The sequence below is a fragment of the Eleutherodactylus coqui genome, chromosome 9, assembly GCF_035609145.1.
Source record: "Eleutherodactylus coqui strain aEleCoq1 chromosome 9, aEleCoq1.hap1, whole genome shotgun sequence".
Classification (NCBI taxonomy): domain Eukaryota; kingdom Metazoa; phylum Chordata; class Amphibia; order Anura; family Eleutherodactylidae; genus Eleutherodactylus; species Eleutherodactylus coqui.
In genome coordinates, this window is record NC_089845.1 from 75,146,947 (window position 1) to 75,164,943 (window position 17,997).

The 17,997-nt window shown below is 42.0% G+C and overlaps 1 protein-coding gene across 1 annotated transcript in view; it reads right to left on the bottom strand.

Moving 5' to 3' along the window:
- Positions 1 to 5,474: 5,474 nt before the first annotated feature.
- Positions 5,475 to 17,997, bottom strand: part of VAPA (VAMP associated protein A) — a 28,385-nt gene continuing 15,862 nt past the window's right edge. The window contains exons 3-6 of the mRNA XM_066579544.1: positions 14,006 to 14,109; positions 10,867 to 10,947; positions 8,204 to 8,350; positions 5,475 to 7,571 (exon numbers count right to left, since the gene is read on the bottom strand). Coding sequence (XP_066435641.1) covers positions 7,455 to 7,571; positions 8,204 to 8,350; positions 10,867 to 10,947; positions 14,006 to 14,109 — 449 coding nt within the window. The 3' untranslated portion in view covers positions 5,475 to 7,454. The remainder of the gene's footprint in view (positions 7,572 to 8,203; positions 8,351 to 10,866; positions 10,948 to 14,005; positions 14,110 to 17,997) is intronic.

A 17,997-nucleotide genomic window follows, 5' to 3' on the forward strand; every position in this document is an offset into this window, starting at 1 on the left:
CCACTGTCAGAATTGACAGCGGCATTAATGGGGTTAACAGCCCCCATGAGCCACGCAGCTGTTGCCGCCAGGTCTCAGCTGTAATAAAACAGCCGGCACCCGGGATGTATGAAGGGAGGGCACCTCACGATCACCATTCATACACGTCCTGCATCTGCAGGACATAAAAACACTAGAGCGCCGTCAAAGGGGTTAAGCGATACAAAATATGACCTGCAGAGTGTGCAAGACTTAAAATTGAGAAACAATGTGCCATAAATATAAAACAATGACAAAGTAAAAGCCAAGGCAGCTTTCTACTTAACCCATGTCATATTGTATTACATTAATAACTCAAGCAAGCAGAGGAAGACATTGAAGGAACAAAGACAGTTTAATTCATATTTCATAATTTAGTACGGTTGACTTCTTCCAAAGACACTGCTGATAGCAAAATATTCTGAGCATTACATTTTATATACAACATTAAAGAGGACCACTATGAATCAAGGAACAGTCCAAAATTTTACAGCACCCCATGAAAGACTGATGCAATTTTGCACTAAATTTAAGCAAACTCCCCGCATGGGACCCCAAGGATGAGAAACATTAAACCAAATTGTGCATATGACAGATTTCCTGAAATAGCAAAGAAACTGAAATACATAAATCATTACAATACATATTTATATAAGACAAAGGCTTCCATTGCTCTGAAATGGATTCTCCTTTAGGGTAATGATAGTAAGCCCAGATATTCCAGTCTTCAGTCTAGTAGGGCTGCCAGTTAGGTTATTTACAAAAGCCACATGGATCAGAACAGTCCGGGTTCTAGCAGCAACGCTTCCTTTTGTGGCACACATCTGAATTTGGTACTATACAACGTGGACGGTCATGTGTTCAATTTAAACTGAGTCAATATAGAATTCATCCTTGCTACTTGAATGCATTTACAATGTCATCATCAGCTATGCACAAAACAGGTAAGGAAAGGCGCATTCGACCTCAGTGGTTATAAGACTGCATACATTTCTTCTAAGTATTCTTTTCGAGTATATCAGATCCCCTGACGTATCGGTTTTTGTAAACATTTGCATTTCCCATAAACTGACGCCTCCTAGAAATCTATCAATCATTTGGTAACTGGGTAATACCATGTAAGCACCATCAGCACTTACCGGACAGCGTTGACTGTAGGGACACCGCCGCCATTGGTAACATCCACTTGTCCATTTTAGGAATCAATTACTAGGAGGAACAGAAGAATAGCACAATGGAGGGGTCTATGGGGCCTTTTAAAAACTTAAGGATAATCGTTCAGATTCTCATTGGATCAAGGGAATCTGAACGATAGTAGTTCGATGTAAATGCCGGCAGCAACTGAACAAATGAGAATTCGTTCGTTGTTCAGTTTCTGCAGGCATAAAAATTAAAGAACGAGAGGCCCATGTATGCAGTCATTCATCTATGAACTACTGTTTACAGTGAATGGTGGTGGGCGGCCGGAGTGATCTCAGGCCCGCTCCTACGCCATTCATTGAACAACCCTTGCTCCTGTATGACAGCACAGAAGTGTTCATCGCTGGGATGACTGTCGGGCATAAAAAACACCCACCCAACAGTTGTCCTGTGTTGAAAGGCCAAGAAAAAAAAGCAGTCATTATTACATGAAGAATACAAGTGTTTACTAAAAACCATGTCATAAGTGGCAATAGGTCCTCTTTAAAGTCTTCTGCAGTGGAGTACAAGACTGGAGAGGCTTGTGAGGAAAAAGGGTGGGTAAAAAAAAAAACAAAAAAAAACCACAACATTCTTCCAACAGTAAAAATGGATGGGTCCCATTTTACACAAGTGCATAAAAGGATGTCTACTTTTTAGTACAGTATTAGCAAAATTAAAACTTCCCCAACTCAGAGGCTTCTGGGTGGTGTTCTGCTGCTACTTCAGATAATGTGCTTGCCAGTTATGAAAAAAAAAAAAAAAAAAAAAAAAAAAGGAGGTAAAAAAGTTGCCAAAAGGTGGCGCTGCAGAGGTCCAGGTCTACTATGACAGACCTGCATCAGTGCCAGATTCTAAGAACATCTGTTGGCATGTTGTAGCAATTCAAGCTGACTCAGGGTTCAGAAGTGGAAACCATAATTTTGCGACTGGAGACTGTTGAAAACCAAAGGGGATTTATTGAACATTATTAGCATGATTTGCATAGTCACAGCACCACCTATTGGCAATTTTTTTACTAATGGTTTTCCCCCATAAAATAGAAAGAACATTGTCTGAAGTGGCCTTGGTCCAAGTTTCATCTCATTTGGAGCAGATCACCCTTCCGAGTTGGAAGAAAACGTAATTTTGCTAATCCTGTATATATTCGTCTACTTTGAAGCCTTTTCATTGTTAGCAGGCCTGATAACAGTCAGCTGTATGGTCATTCGACCAATAGCCATCCTCCCCAACCTATAAACATCCCCCATCAGTTTTGTCTTATCTCACTCTCTGTATTGAAACAATAAGCCGGTTCGGCCAAGCAGGCATCTGGTAAGACCCTTATCTCGTAGGAAAACAAAGCATTGGATGGATTAAAACAGTCAGTTGGTTGTCATTGTAACACAATGTTAAGAGATCCTGTCAAAGTTTAAAGGCAAACATCTAAAGAGTGCAGCGAGCTTTCCGATGTTAAAATCAAAAAGATACTAAAATGTTTGCCACACATTTGGGAAGGGGGGCAAAAAATATCCACCCCATTATCCCATTTAACATAGAGTTTAGCTCAGCCAAACCTGCACATCAATTTCTGGCACTGCTAATTATTGGGGGAGGAGGAAGAATAAGAGGAACATGGGATAATACAACCAAGAGCGTGTGGCTACAACATATCCCTCTACATGCAGATCCTGACAAAAACTGAGAAATTTGTACAGGTAGCTTGAGTAAACCAATTTAAAAAATACAAGATTAAAGACTTTGGTAAATGAGTTATTCAGGTCATTTCAAGAACATTTCAGTATCTAAGGTACAGAACATAAATGCCTTTATCAAACACCAGCTGTAAAAAGTGGCAACCTTTAACACTAGTGAAACGAAGGCCATCACCCCTCATGTCTTATGGTGCTTTTGGACAGAACGATTATCGTTCAAGGTGAACGATAATTGTTCGTCGGTCAATTTATGCAGGTATAAAAAAAATAAAAAAAAATTGTTGGCTCATTCACTTACTTATTCAGTTTAAGCAGCGCTCATTCACTTTTACAGCGAGTGTGAAGAGACTGAATGATTCTCAACTAGTCTCGATTGAACGAGCCAACGACACATCTGCCCGTCTGAAGAAGCTGCACGAGAGCAAACCTCCCGGTGACGTCATTCGTTCAAACGATATTCGGCTCATCTAAAAGGACCCTTAGGAATGTCAGGATTATTCCACCACTACAGGCCGGCACAGATGTAAAATACAGAGCTACAACACATTTGTGTCCCCTCCAAACTGTGCATACTTCCCGTCACTTTCAGTCTAAGCTTGTGATCGCTTACTGGCCTCAACATTGGTACCGCTGATGTCAGCGATTGACCGCAGTAGTCACAAACCTCATCAGAGAATGACCCCAGTACTCAAATATGAGGAAACCAGGGGGCAGAGAGAACAGGCAAAGATAGCATTGTTATTTTATGCCTGTGCTAGCCTATAGTAAGACAAAGTACCACCGGACAATCCCCAGATGTACCCAACACCAATATCCCACACACTTAAAGTTAGAGGTCAGAGACGCTGAAATATGGATATTGTTAGGTTGGATCCACACAATATTAGAGCTGTAACTTTTACCGCAGTGACACTGTGGTTACCAGTGACTTTTCAAAGTAGCTACTCTATAGTCAAAATAGTTTGCGTTGCCTATTGGTGACCTTCTATATAACAGATAGGCCTAAAGTACAGCTGCCCATTGTGAGAAGCCCACTAGATTCCTCCCTGCTCTCAGCTTCCTGGGGTACTGTGAGAGTTAGTGAGTAAAAGGAGTCAATGGCACAGTGTTGCATTGACCCAATGTAATTTTGATTGTAACAGTGATGAATTAAGCATAGTCCAGCCATAAGACACTTGTGCAAGAGGCCCTCATGCCACTTCTCCAAGTTTTTCCTTCCAGGCATAGACTCTGGGAATCAATTGGAAATTCCTTAATGCAAGAGCATGCTGCTAAATGACAACTGCACCAAAGCATGATGAAACCACTGAGTGAACTAGGATTCTTTACTGAAGGCCAATCATTTTAATAAGCTAAAAGAAAAAACAATTACAGCTAATTGTGCACAAACTGGTAACTTTAAGACAGATTACTGAACCATATGCTGTGCTTTGAGGCAAGAAAAGTTGCTGCCCTTTAGTAAAGAAAGATCTGTGAGCAGGCAGGACAAGAAAACAAAAGATTAATGGTACTAACAAAAGATCAAACAATTGCTTACGTATTTGGAAGACTACTACGTGCACGCTTGTTATGAGACAGTTGATCAGAGATATTGCAATAAGCCAATTCTGTGATACTGATAATTGCCTATATGGAATGGAAAATAAAAATAAATGTGCAAGTTAATTCCTATCAAAACATATCTTTCGATATAACTGTAAAAGTGTTACTAGAGATGAGCGAGCATACTCGATAAGGCAAACTACTCGAGCGAGTAGTGCCTTATTCAAGTACCTGCCCGCTCGTCTCTAAAGATTCGCCTGCCGGCGCGGGTGACAGGTGAGTTGCGGTATTGGGGGGCGGGGGGGGGGGGGGGGGGGGGGGGGGGAGATGCTCGCTCATCTCTAGTTAATACCCAACAGGGTAGCGATCAATCTACAACATTATCCAGGCCTCATGTAAAGCTCAACTCCATTTAACGATTGCATATTACACTGAATGTCCTGATCACGGGGACCAACAGTTGCGTGGGTAGGCTTTATCACAGTGTACGTATTTTGGCCACGGTTTTGGGTCCGCAATACAAATATGTGCCCTGGTCTGACCACAGGTCATCCGAGCGCATCCTAGGAATATAGGAGACATGTAGTCAGGCTTTCTGAAACTCACATCCGGGTCACAAGTGCAAAAACGTGGCAGAAATAGGTTGATATGCCACTGGCCTATAAAAAGATGCATGGAGCAGCCGAATCGGCACGCTCATCCGTTTTCCCATTTCTCGTTCAACTCTGGAGAGCTTTTAAAGGCTGCATGTATTACCATTGGCTAATAAGACACAAATTTTGTTACAGAGGATGGTCTGAGAGCTAGATTTTAGTTTACTGCCATGTAGAACAGTCAAAAATATATTAGTAGGCTTACTCGTATTAGTGAGGGGCATCAAAGCAAAGTCTGAAATTCAGTATCAAACTTATGAAATAGCTGCAAATATTTAGATTTTACCTCTGCTGAACTGTAGGCTTAACAATAAGTGCTTAGAAGACATTTGTATCTTTAGCTTGCCTGGTCCATTTGCTATTAAAGCATCGAAAATGCACATCGAGCTGAAAGTGGCAGGAAACATTTACTGAAGTGTGATGGTTCACAGAAGAAAGAAAAAAAATGTACAAGTAAGGGTAAAAATGTAAAACGGCTAGGAGAGCTCATGTTCCCATGTGAGGCTGATTCACTGCATTCCCCAGAAGACAAGTTAACTACACAAGAGACTTCTTAATAGGATACACAACGTGAGGGGAACCAGCTGGACGAAAAAGGGGAAAAAAAGGCACATAATGCACACAAGAAGAAGAGTAAGAATTAGGCCGGGTTATTTATAAGCAGCATGTACAGTATAGTTAGAAGGAAAACACTGGATTAGACAGAGGTAAGAACAAGTTGTAGTGTTTCTAAGTTTCTAATGTGATGTCCTTACCATTTCTTCAATTAATATGTGCACTGAAACGTACAAAATCAGTGAGAACTTATTCCACTGTACAAGAAATATTGCAGCCATTTTAGAACATAGAAAAAAATTTACAAACAGGTTTAAGAAACACCACACAGTTTTGCTTTAAGTATATCCGATAAGACAGATTAGCAGTGTAAGGAGATTCTAAGACAGACCCCCCTTTCAACAGAGCGCCGATAAGGGCTCATGACATTTTCTGTGCGCTACATGTATATTGTGTGTTGACCATTATGGAGCTCAGTCAGAACAGCACAAGTATCCCTTCCCTCACTTTAACAATCTTCTACTCTAGAGCAGTACAAACCTTGTCATACATTTGGGCCCTATCAGTGCTTCAGATTGACCAATCAGGGAAATATGCAAACAAGAAAAAAGTGAGGCGCATATGAATTCTCTCTAACCCTTTACAATCCATTTTGTATTCTGGTTTTCCTAGGGGGCTTACTCTTTCTGCCGTTATACAATGGCGCTATATGCTGGCTAAAGCCAGTACTGCATGAGGTGACACGCTGGATAGGCTCTGACAATAAAGGCTGGCAATATACAGTAAGAGAACCTGACGGACGTCTTCCAACATCAGAGCTGTACAGCCTTAAATCATAATGTCTTCAGACGTCAGTGGATTGGAAAGGGTTAATCCTTTGCCATCCCCTTGACTATTACACTATGGGGGCGATTTCCATTTTTCTTCATAAACCAGGTATATTCTATCCTTATACCAATACAAACCCAAAGAGGGTGCAGGGGGGAGTTTCAGATGCCCTATGATTTGTATGGCTATGAAAGCATGGGTTAAAAAAACTAAATCACCAGAAATCATGTGGAAGCAACCCGTGGACAGTAAGTTTCTTCTAGAATGAGATGGGGTGGGGTGGGAACAGCGTACCTTATTTAATACTGATTGACTCTTGATACGCTTTCGTTGTGCCTATAGAAGAAGTGATTATAGACACAAAGAAAACCGGCTGCTACAAGCACCACAGTCAGCACAATATACTGAACTTGAAGGTTTTCCATTATACAGACAAGTAAGTGCTACCCAGCAGGAAAATAAACTTTCTGATTTTATTCCATTCAGTTGTGAATATGATGGGAAATGAAGGAGACAAAAGAAATCTGTCTCCCGCAGAGAACGTGAACTGCCATCACATACACATTGCAAAATCAAGGATTTAGCAGTTAATGAAAAAAAAACCACCCTCCCATGATACCTCGACCTTATACCTGAATGAGATTAGCAATCTAAGGAAACCATGTTGCAAAAAGTGAACAGATAAAATGTAAAACAATTAAAACATACAAAACAGGATCTTTAAACTTATTAAAACCATGTAAAGATGGATTACAATTTCCTTTGCCATAGAGAACTGAAGGTGTGACGAGAGTCTGGATGCTGACATAGAACCACACTTTTGTCCCATCGCCAAAGTTTTTCTTTCCCTCATTTGAACTGAGACAGGTGACGCCCATTTGCTGCTGTACACAAACTGACATGGCAGCTAACAACTTTCTGGCTGGGAAGAAGGGGGAAAAAAAAAAAAATATAGAAAATAAAGGAAAGCACTTCATGCTTTAATTTACAAGATGAATTTTCCTAAAAAGAAACCGATGAAAATTGCAGCAATAACGACAAGAAGTGATGGGATGGGGTTGCCTTGATCTTTCAGCATTCCTCTGCCCTTCCTCCTCTCCTCCTGGGGGGGAAGACAAAACAAAACAAAACCATCAATTTCTCCAATTGAAAGACTTTAGACCATCGGAGGTGCCATGACAGCCCACTTTATAAGTCAATGGCTTCCGATATATATTGGAAAGCGGCAATGCCTAAGTAATTGTCTGACAATTCTATTTTAATTTTCCAGATTAACATATTAAAAGGGTTCTTATGGGCAAAAACCATTGGTGATCTATCCTCAGGAAAGGTCACCAATAGCAGACTGGCAGTGGTCTACCAACTGGGACCACCACTGAGCTCTTAAAATGACATTCACAGTGTATTGGCCCAGTTTGGTAGTACAGCTCTATTCACTTCAATGGAAAATACTGCACTACCAAAATTGGGCCGCTGCGTTACAGTTGGCATTTTGAGACTTCTGGCTGTCTGTAGCTCTGTATTACTGGTGGTCCTGAGGCAACAAACCCCTACTAATCTGCCGAACATAAGTAACACTAGCTCACTTACTATGGGAATAGCTACATAAGGAATTAAAAATATAAAAAATGAATAAAAATTAAAAAATGGCCTTAGTTTTTTTTTTGTTTTGTTTTTTTACACAATGTCAAATAATTCTTAAATAAATTAAGAAAAATCAAAACTGTATCTTACTTTCAGCAGCTGATTTTCATCTGACAGCTTTATCATCTCAGACTGAAGTCTCTTACACTCCTCCATGAGCTTCCGTGTTTCAGTGTCATCCATTGAAGCACTACCTTTTGTAGGCAGGCAAGTAAACAATTTTGTAGATTCATGTGACTAGAAGACACAAGAGGAAGACTTACAGATCTCTATACAATGTGACACATGGCAGGGCCAAGAACACCACAAATACCAATGTCAATGCAAATATCTGAAGCGTTTAAAAGGAGATCCTCCCAACTCAACCAAACGTGGCCGATATGGGTGCATAACATTCATATGCCACAGCAACCAATGGGTGGGCTTATGCAAAGAGAAGAATTGGCTGTTCTTCTCTGATCCTCTGGAAACACAACACGCTATGCAATTTTCGTAACTCCAAGTTGTGGAAATAACAGAAGATGGCTGGCATAGAGACCTATAGAAAGTGCTATAAAGCCTTTATGAGGCAGTCTTCTGCTGCCAGAAGGAGCTAAAAAGCAGCCAAGGTGGGGCGTTCTAACAATCAGTGGGGTCTCAGCAGCGGGACCCTCACTGATCAGTATTTTTGACATGTCTATCTATTAGTTTAAAGGGCAGCTACTCTAACTGATGTGTATAATTTGTGAGCACAGAAGTAGAATTAAGTGTTCTGTGCAAGAAGCTGATAAGATAAGGTGGTTGATGAAAACCAGGCCTCTGGGGATAGACAAAATAATCCCCATAAATTGATTACATGCTATGCTGCTCCTCACCCTAATTATCTCTTATCTCTCTAAATAAACTGTTTACTTTAAGGCCGTCTGCACACGGCCGAGTTGGACCCTGCATGCAGGATCCCGAAGTGGAGTTTGACCCGATGCCCGGCCGGCGGCCCCAGCGTACCTGCCCGGCGTCTTCCTTCCTTTGCTGTGGATGTGCCGGCCGGCACATGTGTACAGCACACATGGCGCCATGCTGTTAATAGGCAATGACGCAGATTCCGCAACGAGGATTGTGAATTGGCTGTGGGACGGACAGCTTCCATAGACTTCGATAGAAGCAGTCTGTTCCTTCGTAGCCCTCACAAAGGAGCAGCATGCTGCGATTTCTCCCCCACGAGTCGAAAACTACGATAGATTTCCGTTTGTGGGCAGGCAGGAATCGCGTATGTCATAGCATGCTATGGGCTAGATTTGCTGTAAAATCCGGGAGGTGGATGCTCGCTCCAGATTTGGCCATGCACAACCATCCATGTGCAGGTGGCCCAACTCTCCAACATGAGCCAGATCACTATCCCCTTTCCCACACCACCGTGAAGCCTGCTCGAGGAGGCATAGGTTTAGCTAGATAAATTATTTGGGGCATTCCTGTGGTGAGGGATGCGGCGACTTTTTGTACTTTGTGGACACAAAGGAACATAACAGGAAACGTCACTGCTTCAAGATGTAAACAGCGGCGGGGGATCATGCGACTAGAACCTGGTGCCGCTTTCGTGGGCATCTCTGCTAAAGCATCTCTATTTGTAGACAGACACACACTGCACCACGTTAGACTAATGTGTGTTATCAAAACAACTCTGCCCTCATGTGTATGCATTCTGTAACTGCAGCGATGCCTCACACTCACTCATCATCGCCATAGCATCTACAAGGTCGACAACGGAAAAGTAGCCCAGCAAAGCTGTCTAAAGGAAGGACTTTGTTTCCCACAGTAACCAATCACAGCACAGCTTTCATTTCTTCTACTGCTGAGGTAGAATTAAAGCTTCGCTGTGATTGGTTGTTATGGGCAAAAATTTATTTTAAACAGCTTTGATAAGAGTGTGGTGTCAAACTAATTTCCGCGACCCACCTTGTACAACAAACTTCATTGGAATATTGTTTACTGGGAAATATTAATGGGATGCACGAGTAAAAGAAAAGCTGCAGAGGCTTTTGAAAAATTCCTGCCAGTGTCTACAGGAGTACGCCAGTGGGGCAACACGCAAAGGGACCTCCAGGTTGGTTTGTCCTGAGTATTTTGTGTATTTGAAATAGTGGGTGCCTTTGTACTAGAGCTATTATTCCTATATCCACTGCATAATTTTTCTCAACATGGAAATATAGCCGCCCTGGGACGGGCTTTCTACTAGTATATTAATAGGTGTATTATTTATTCCTACTAAAACCATTGCCATATAAATTTCTTCTTTTTAGATGTCAGACACCCCCTTTGTATCTCAGTGGGTGTGCAGGGGGGGCGATGATGTGAACACGCCTGTGCCATAGCTGGAGTAGTCATGTGAAGATTACAAGACAGGTTGAAGAGACTTTAAACCAACAAGTCAGCATAGACCATGTATAACAACCATTTGTGGCTGCAGGCGTTTTTAAAGACAAGAGGGTGTAGATCTTATCCTCTACCTGGCAGATTGTCATAATAGCTGTGACAGCAAAAGGTTCAGATTTATATAGGGCGAGTAAGATTTACGCCCAACATATTGGCATCTCCAAATACGATTTGCTTTCATTTGTCCAATCAATAACTGCACTGCTTCAAAGAAGAATTTCATAGTTTTCTTATATAAAAGAACATTAGCTACCAGACGATGCTGCTGGAGGGCTTCAACATCATCATATCCAGAGGGCATCATGCCCATAGGGTCACATGACAATATTTAAATACTGACTTACCGGCTTCTCATGTTCATGTGGCATATCAAACACACATTTTAATTTAGAATCCATTAGATCATCAGGTTTAGCTTCTTTCCACTGCAAAAACAATACACAGATTAGAAAGACAATTCCATGCCCCTGTGCATGCTTTTATAGTGCGTTGTACAATAAAGATCGACTACACCATATTTGGTTTTCTAGATAACATAAGATTGCCAAAATACAGCTATTTAGCTTGTGCCTTGAACTGGCCAGACAGCGTAGACCACTCCTCAAACCCGTACTGCTAGGATCGGCCATCCCTGGCTGATCGAGAGAGATCCGCCTGCCGAGACCATGGCAAGCTGTAGAATCAGAACTAAGCAGTGATAAGTGAATAACATCTCCCACGGGGGGTTCTGAGCACAAACTCATGACCCAGCGCTGTGCAGGGACTGCAGTACAATCTCATTCACTTGTTGGCAGCAACATTTTGCAAGAGGCAGAAGTCAGAGCCCCTCTGTTCTCGATAACACTGGGGCCCCTAGTGGCTGGAGCCACACTGATCAGAGGGATTGCAACAATGTAATCAGTTGCCAATTAAACAACATCTATTCCATACAAGAATCTGCACACACTAGCATTATGGCTTCTGCTATTACTAGAGCCACAATGGATCTGTTTGTAACTAGTCACAATGACTTACAAGTAGCCAAGTTACTTATGGGAAAGAATAGCTAAGACCATCATATTATTTTGAGTATCAGGACCTTAAAAGGCATGATGAACACAGTGTAAAAGGGCAGCCAAACATGCATATGGCCAGCGTTACATCTTAGGCTTGGTCTTTGAGGTTCATACACATGATAAGAAGACCATATACAGCACCAGTCAAACGTTTGGACACTCATTTTCATTACATGTTTTTTTTTTTCCATATTGAAGATGTGAAAAACATGAAAGAACATGCAAGTAGTAAACAAAATGTTGAATAAACCAGAATAGGTTTTATATTTTAGATCCTTAAAGGAGATGTCCCGAGGCAGCAAGTGGGGTTATACACTTCTGTATGGCCATAATAATGCACTTTGTAATATACATTGTGCATTAATTATGAGCCATACAGAAGTTATAAAAAGTTTTTTACTTACCTGCTCCGTTGCTAGCGTCCTGGTCTCCATGGTGCCGACTAATTTTTGGCCTCCGATGGCCAAATTAGCCGCGCTTGCGCAGTCCGGGTCTTCTGCTGTTCTCTATGGGGCTCCGTGTAGCTCCGCCCCGTCACGTGCCGATTCCAGCCAATCAGGAGGCTGGAATCGGCAGTGGACCGCACAGAAGAGCTGCGGTCCACGAAGATAGAGGATCCCGGCGGCCATCTTCAGCGGTAAGTATTGAAGTCACCGGACCGCCGGGATTCAGGTAAGCGCTGTGCGGGTGGTTTTTTTAACCCCTGCATCGGGGTTGTCTCGCGCCGAACGGGGGGGGGGTTTAAAAAAAAAAAAAACCCGTTTCGGCGCGGGACATCTCCTTTAAAAGTAGTGTTGAGGACAGCTTTGCATACTCTTGCATTCTTTCAATCAGCGTCATAAGGTATTTACTTGCAATAGTTTTCAGTACACGGGTATGGTTAATTTGGTGAATTTGAAGTGGCTGAGACCATCAGCTGTGCTGAGCAGAGGTAGGTTGGTACACAATTCCATACAGCGTTTAACCCTATTCAACTACTGTTCTAATCCATATTATGTCAAGAACCACTCATCGAAGTAAAGAGAAACAGCCCATCATTACTTCAGGACATAAAGGTTAGTCAGTAAAGAAAAGGTCAAGACCTTTGAAGATCTCCTCAGATGCAGTCATGAAACCCATTAAACAGAACAGGCTCTCATGAGGACCGTCCCAGGCAAGGAAGATCAAGAAATACTTCTGCTGGAGAGGAAAAATTGAGGTGTCTATTCGACCTTGAAGGAAAGTGTTAAGTGCTGCATCAGATGACATGGCCTCAGTCACCCCCCCTAAACCCAATTAAGATAGTTTGGGATGAGTTGGACCACAAAATGAAGGAAAAGCAGCCAATAAGTGCACAGTACTTCTGGAACTCCTTCAAGATTGTGGGAAAACCATTCCAGGCGACTACCTCATGAAGCTGATAGAGATCGCCAAGAGTGTGCAAATCTGTAAGAGTTTTCTGTGTAGACCTGTACTGCTTTCCTTAAACATAAAACATTGTTTACCACTTTGTTTACTACATATTAGTACTAATATTGAATTTCCTGAAAATAAGACTGTCCTATATTAAATTTTGCCTCAAAAGAGGCACGGTGTCTTATTTTCAGGGGAGGGGCGTATAATCACCTGGTTTACGGCGTTTGGGTCCTCGCGCTGGTCTCCGACACTGCAGCAGGTTGCCGTGTCAGTCTGACCAAGGATTCTCTTCTTTCTGGTAAAGGGGTTTTGAATTACCCCGCCTCCAGCAAGCAAGTGCTGTGATTGGATTAAACGCCAGCCAATCAGAGCCGACGCTCGATGCAACCAAACACAACCATTTCAGTGATGTCATTCAGTGAATGGCTGTGACTGATCAAGTGCCGGCTCTGAATTGCTGGTGCTCGATCCAATCACAGCACTTGTTTTGCCAGAGGTGGGGTAATTCAAAACCCTGTTACCAGAAAGAGAATCCGTGGTCAGGCTGACACTGCAACCTGCCGCAGTGTCGCAGACCAGTGCAAGGACCCAGGTGCTGGCGGCGAGATGAGTCCCCCCCGCCCCCATGTAGTGTAGCTGGTGCTTATTTTGGGGGAAGGGCTTACATTTTAAGCCTCCCCCGAAAATCAGAGTAGAGCTCATTGCATGGTGTTTCTTCAAAGTTTTTGTTTTCAATACGAATCTACAGTGTAGAAAAAACATTGAATGAAGAAAAAAAAGGTGTCCTCAAACTTGACTGGTACTGTAAATGAAATATATAGTTTTGAAAATACATATTAAAATCTAGAGCTGCCCTTAATGATTCGGAGCAGTCCATGTTCAAACTAGAGAGATAAACTACAGGAAGCACAAGATGAGTGGCAGGAAACAGAGAACTTCAGCAGGAAGGATTTCGGGAGAGCCTGTACCACTCTAGGACATGCTCTCTAAAATGTGACTGGACTTTTTTGTATTAGATAGAGATATAACTTACCACTGTTTCCATGTCTGTTATATTTGACGGAGCAAAAATGGTCTGCACCATGAACTTGTGCTTACTCTTTTCATTTGGATCATAGTCAAAGGGCTGTAGCATTACTGTTTAAAAAAAAGAAAAGTGGAAAAGAAAAAGGAATAACTATAGTAAATCCATGAAACTTACCATTAAAGATTAAAAGGGGTCATCTAGTGGTAAATGACTACCCATCTTCAAAACAGGTCATCAATAGCTGATCAGCAGGGACCCATCACCTGGGACGCCTGCCAACCCATCCGTTCACCGAGGCCGCAGCACTTGTGCATGGAGCTGTTGTGTGTGCCAGAATTGCACAGCTCTGTATACAGTTTAGTGGCCTGGCAGGGTATTGCAAGCAGAGCATGCACAGAACAGTGCCTGCAATACCATTACGGTCCAATGCAGTCTGTGCAGAGCAGTGTGCTTTCAATTCTGTACACTAACAAAACAGCCCAGCACACAGCTGGTCAGTGAGGGACCCGAGCAGTGGACCGCCACCAATCAGCACTGATGACCCATCCTGAGGAGATGTCAATCATTTATCCTTTAATATCATTCAGATGGAAAGCCGCCTCTTAACCAGTTACAGGACATCTCAGAACAACCCATCAGCTTAGGAGGACTATTAAATTACAGGAGTGTTGCAGCAGAAAATGGACAGAAGACATTTAATTTAAAAAAATTATAATATATATATATTCTAAAAATAAAATTTAATGTCTTTCTTTTTTCCCTCATTGAACTCACATCCACAATTTCTATCCAACATGCACAATTATTAAAAGGATGAGGATGGTAATTGTGATACATCCCTTAGCGGTTGCATATAAAATACCTTCCTTTTGATAACTTGACTAGTTCCTAGAACCTTTTAAGGTTTAGGTAAAGGCCCTCTTATACAACGATTCTTAAAAGCCATCTTTTGAGCGATAATCGTTGCGTGTAAAATGTGCCCATCTTTCACTTTTCTGCCAAACAATGGATTTCAGTTCGGCATGAAATCCATCGTTCAGCGAGACAGCTGATAAGATGGACCGCACGCTGTGTTCTGCCCGGGAAGAGCCGATAACAGCTGATTACATCGTCCCAGCTTTAATCAGCTCAGCAGAATAATTTATTCAGAGAACAGCGGGTGGTCTGTTCTCTGAATGCAGCTCCCTTTGGCTCACAGGCTACTAATTGGTACTAATAGGCATTAGTATCAAGTAGTAGTTTATGCAAAAATGATCACTCAAAAGCCATCTTTTGAGCGATCATCTTTGTGTCTAAATGCACCTTAATTCAGAAGGACATAGAAGTGCAGCAAGAGGCTACAAATGCAAGAGTTAGGTTGTATTCTAATCCATTTAGTCTATTGTATTCAGCATGCGTAAGACACACAGTTCCAGAGAACCACCACAAGGTGAAAATGTAAGGCCGGCTGCACATGTACAAGCCGTATGCCGCAGCAGAATCTGCCTGATGACCAAGGTGTATCTGCAAAATATTTGTTTTTTCCATGCCATCGCTAGGCGATGACACAGATACCCTCGGCCCATCCGCAATGTTAATTGACTTCAATGGAGGCCATCCGCGATGAGTCCGCAGCAGAATAGAGCATGCTGTAATTTTTCTTCCACTCGCGGAATACGCAATTCATTTCCATGAGAGTGAAGGAAAAAGCGAAAGTACATATCTTTCAATGCATGCGATTTGCGGCGGATCCTCTACACAGACTAAATGGCTCAATACATTGTCTGTTCAGATATGCTATTGAATCCGAGTCACCTTCACCTGAACTAGTCCAACCCTCCTTAAGCTCTGTTTTTTCACAGACTATGCTCCTAGTTTTCCATTTTCAGTAAACCCTAAAAAGTGTATTGGAGAGTAACTGTACCATTGTAAAGCCTTTGATACATCAGACAAATGTAAAAGTTAGCAGTAGAGATCAGAGTGCCGAGACCCCATTGATCGCTGTACAGAGTTGAATGGGCACGGTGCTCAGGGGAGCGCTGCAGCCCCTTCATTTCAGCAATCACAAGCCATTGTGTGGATCCAAGTAACAGAATTATGGAGTTGACAGTGAGGGAAAGTTAAAAAAAAAAAAGTCGGACAGTTAAATTTTCATTTCCCCTGTAAATTATTCTACATGATGACAAATGCTGTCATATGGCAAGGGATGATTGGATTATAAAACCGCTTTCTCATGACATTCTATTTAGAATTAGTCCTGCATGTTATTCTAGTTCATGGCAATAAGGAGACTTCCTTACTCATGAATTTCATTTGAGACAAAAAAAACTCCACTAGAAAAAGCAAATCAAGCCCAAGTCTTAATATTTGTATAGGATATGAAAAATGTTTAAAAAAGGGGATGTGTCAACAGAAAGGAATTCAAGCCAGAGACTCTAATATGCTTTATACATCAGGGCTTGTATCCCAAGTCCTCAGACAGTTGATTTAAAATGGGCACTAGCTTTCACAACGTCTGCTCATCTAACTGCTTCTGGGTGTTTTACCAATCTTGTAATATACCTGCATTAATTTAAAAAAAAATTTTTTTTGGAGGGGGGTGGGGGTTAACCACAAAAAAAAACTCCAAAAAACCCCACACGTTAGAAGTGCCACCACTATGGGTTTCCCATGCAGCAGCTTTGCAATACACTGCTTGTCGTTAGGCATTTGGCTTCTCTAGTTTCAGGGACATTAGGACACTGCTAGTTACTACATGTGACAGAGGGGCAGGCATTTAAATGCTACCATGCAGCTGATTGGAGCAGGCCTATGCAAGGCAGCATGGGAAGTGTAGGAGAGGAAGTCTTGGGCAGAACAGTACTGGCAGAATGGATAACGTATAACATGGGCCCCACATGTAAGTGGATTGCAAACAGCAGGGTAGCAGAAAAATAAAATCTACATGGAATACTTAATGGTTAGAGCTCAAACTGGGTGCAAAAGCAGCTAATGACGACTTGGGCTGCTATTCAAAAATGTTTTTTGAAAACTCCAGCACGCTCGGGGGACAACAACTCTGTTCCTAATGTGGTGGAGCAGAGCATTCTTGTGTCTACAAAGTGATGCAGAAAGATTTTACTGCCACGAGTAGCCTTCATGAGAAAACCCCTTTAATTCATAAACACATCACCAAGTCATGAAAATAAACTTGTCCGTAGCAATTCAAGTAAGATGATACATGGCTGCTGGATGAAGAAACAGACGTTTTTTCCAGAAGTCAGCAGACTTTACTATATAGATGTAACAATCGCTAAACGTTTGTATGTCATTTCCATAATGCAGCTGCTACAATAAGAAGCGAACTGCCAGCTGAAATCCGCAAAGAGCTAGAGCGTGATATAAATTATTCATATTGCGCTTACTATATCGGTAGATTAGGGCTTGTATGTTGGCACTGAGGGTGTTGGAGGCTTTCTATAATTCTATTAAATAGATTATCACTGTAAAAAAAACGTGACCTCAATATTCAGCCTTCTGCAAGTAACCCATCACAGACGCTCTGTTCACATTGCGTCGGGCATTCCGTTTTTCTGTTCCATCACAAGATTAGAACAATGGAATGCCATGACAGACCCCATTAAGTTACACTGGTTTTAGTCATTCCACTGGAAAAACATAGCATTTATTTCTGTTCCCAGGCATTTTCGATGGAGCCTGATAGAAGCTCATGATCCAAGGCATATGTGATCAGAGCCATGAAGGAGCAGCATATGAAACAACCCTCGTCACTGTCTTTGCAAACTTATACCTTTATAAAATTAAAGCAACCGTTTAATCAGGAGCTTAAATAAGGATTATGCAAGTAGGTGCCTACAGGGGATCCTCCGCTGCTACATGTTTTCCTCAGATTTTGCTACTTTGCTGACTTTAGGTCAGCTCCATCAGGGCAGAACTGTGATCTGTGACTATAGTTCATTTACAGTGACTACAAGAAGTTTAAGGTAGTCTGAGACACACCCTGCCTCATCATTGGTTCA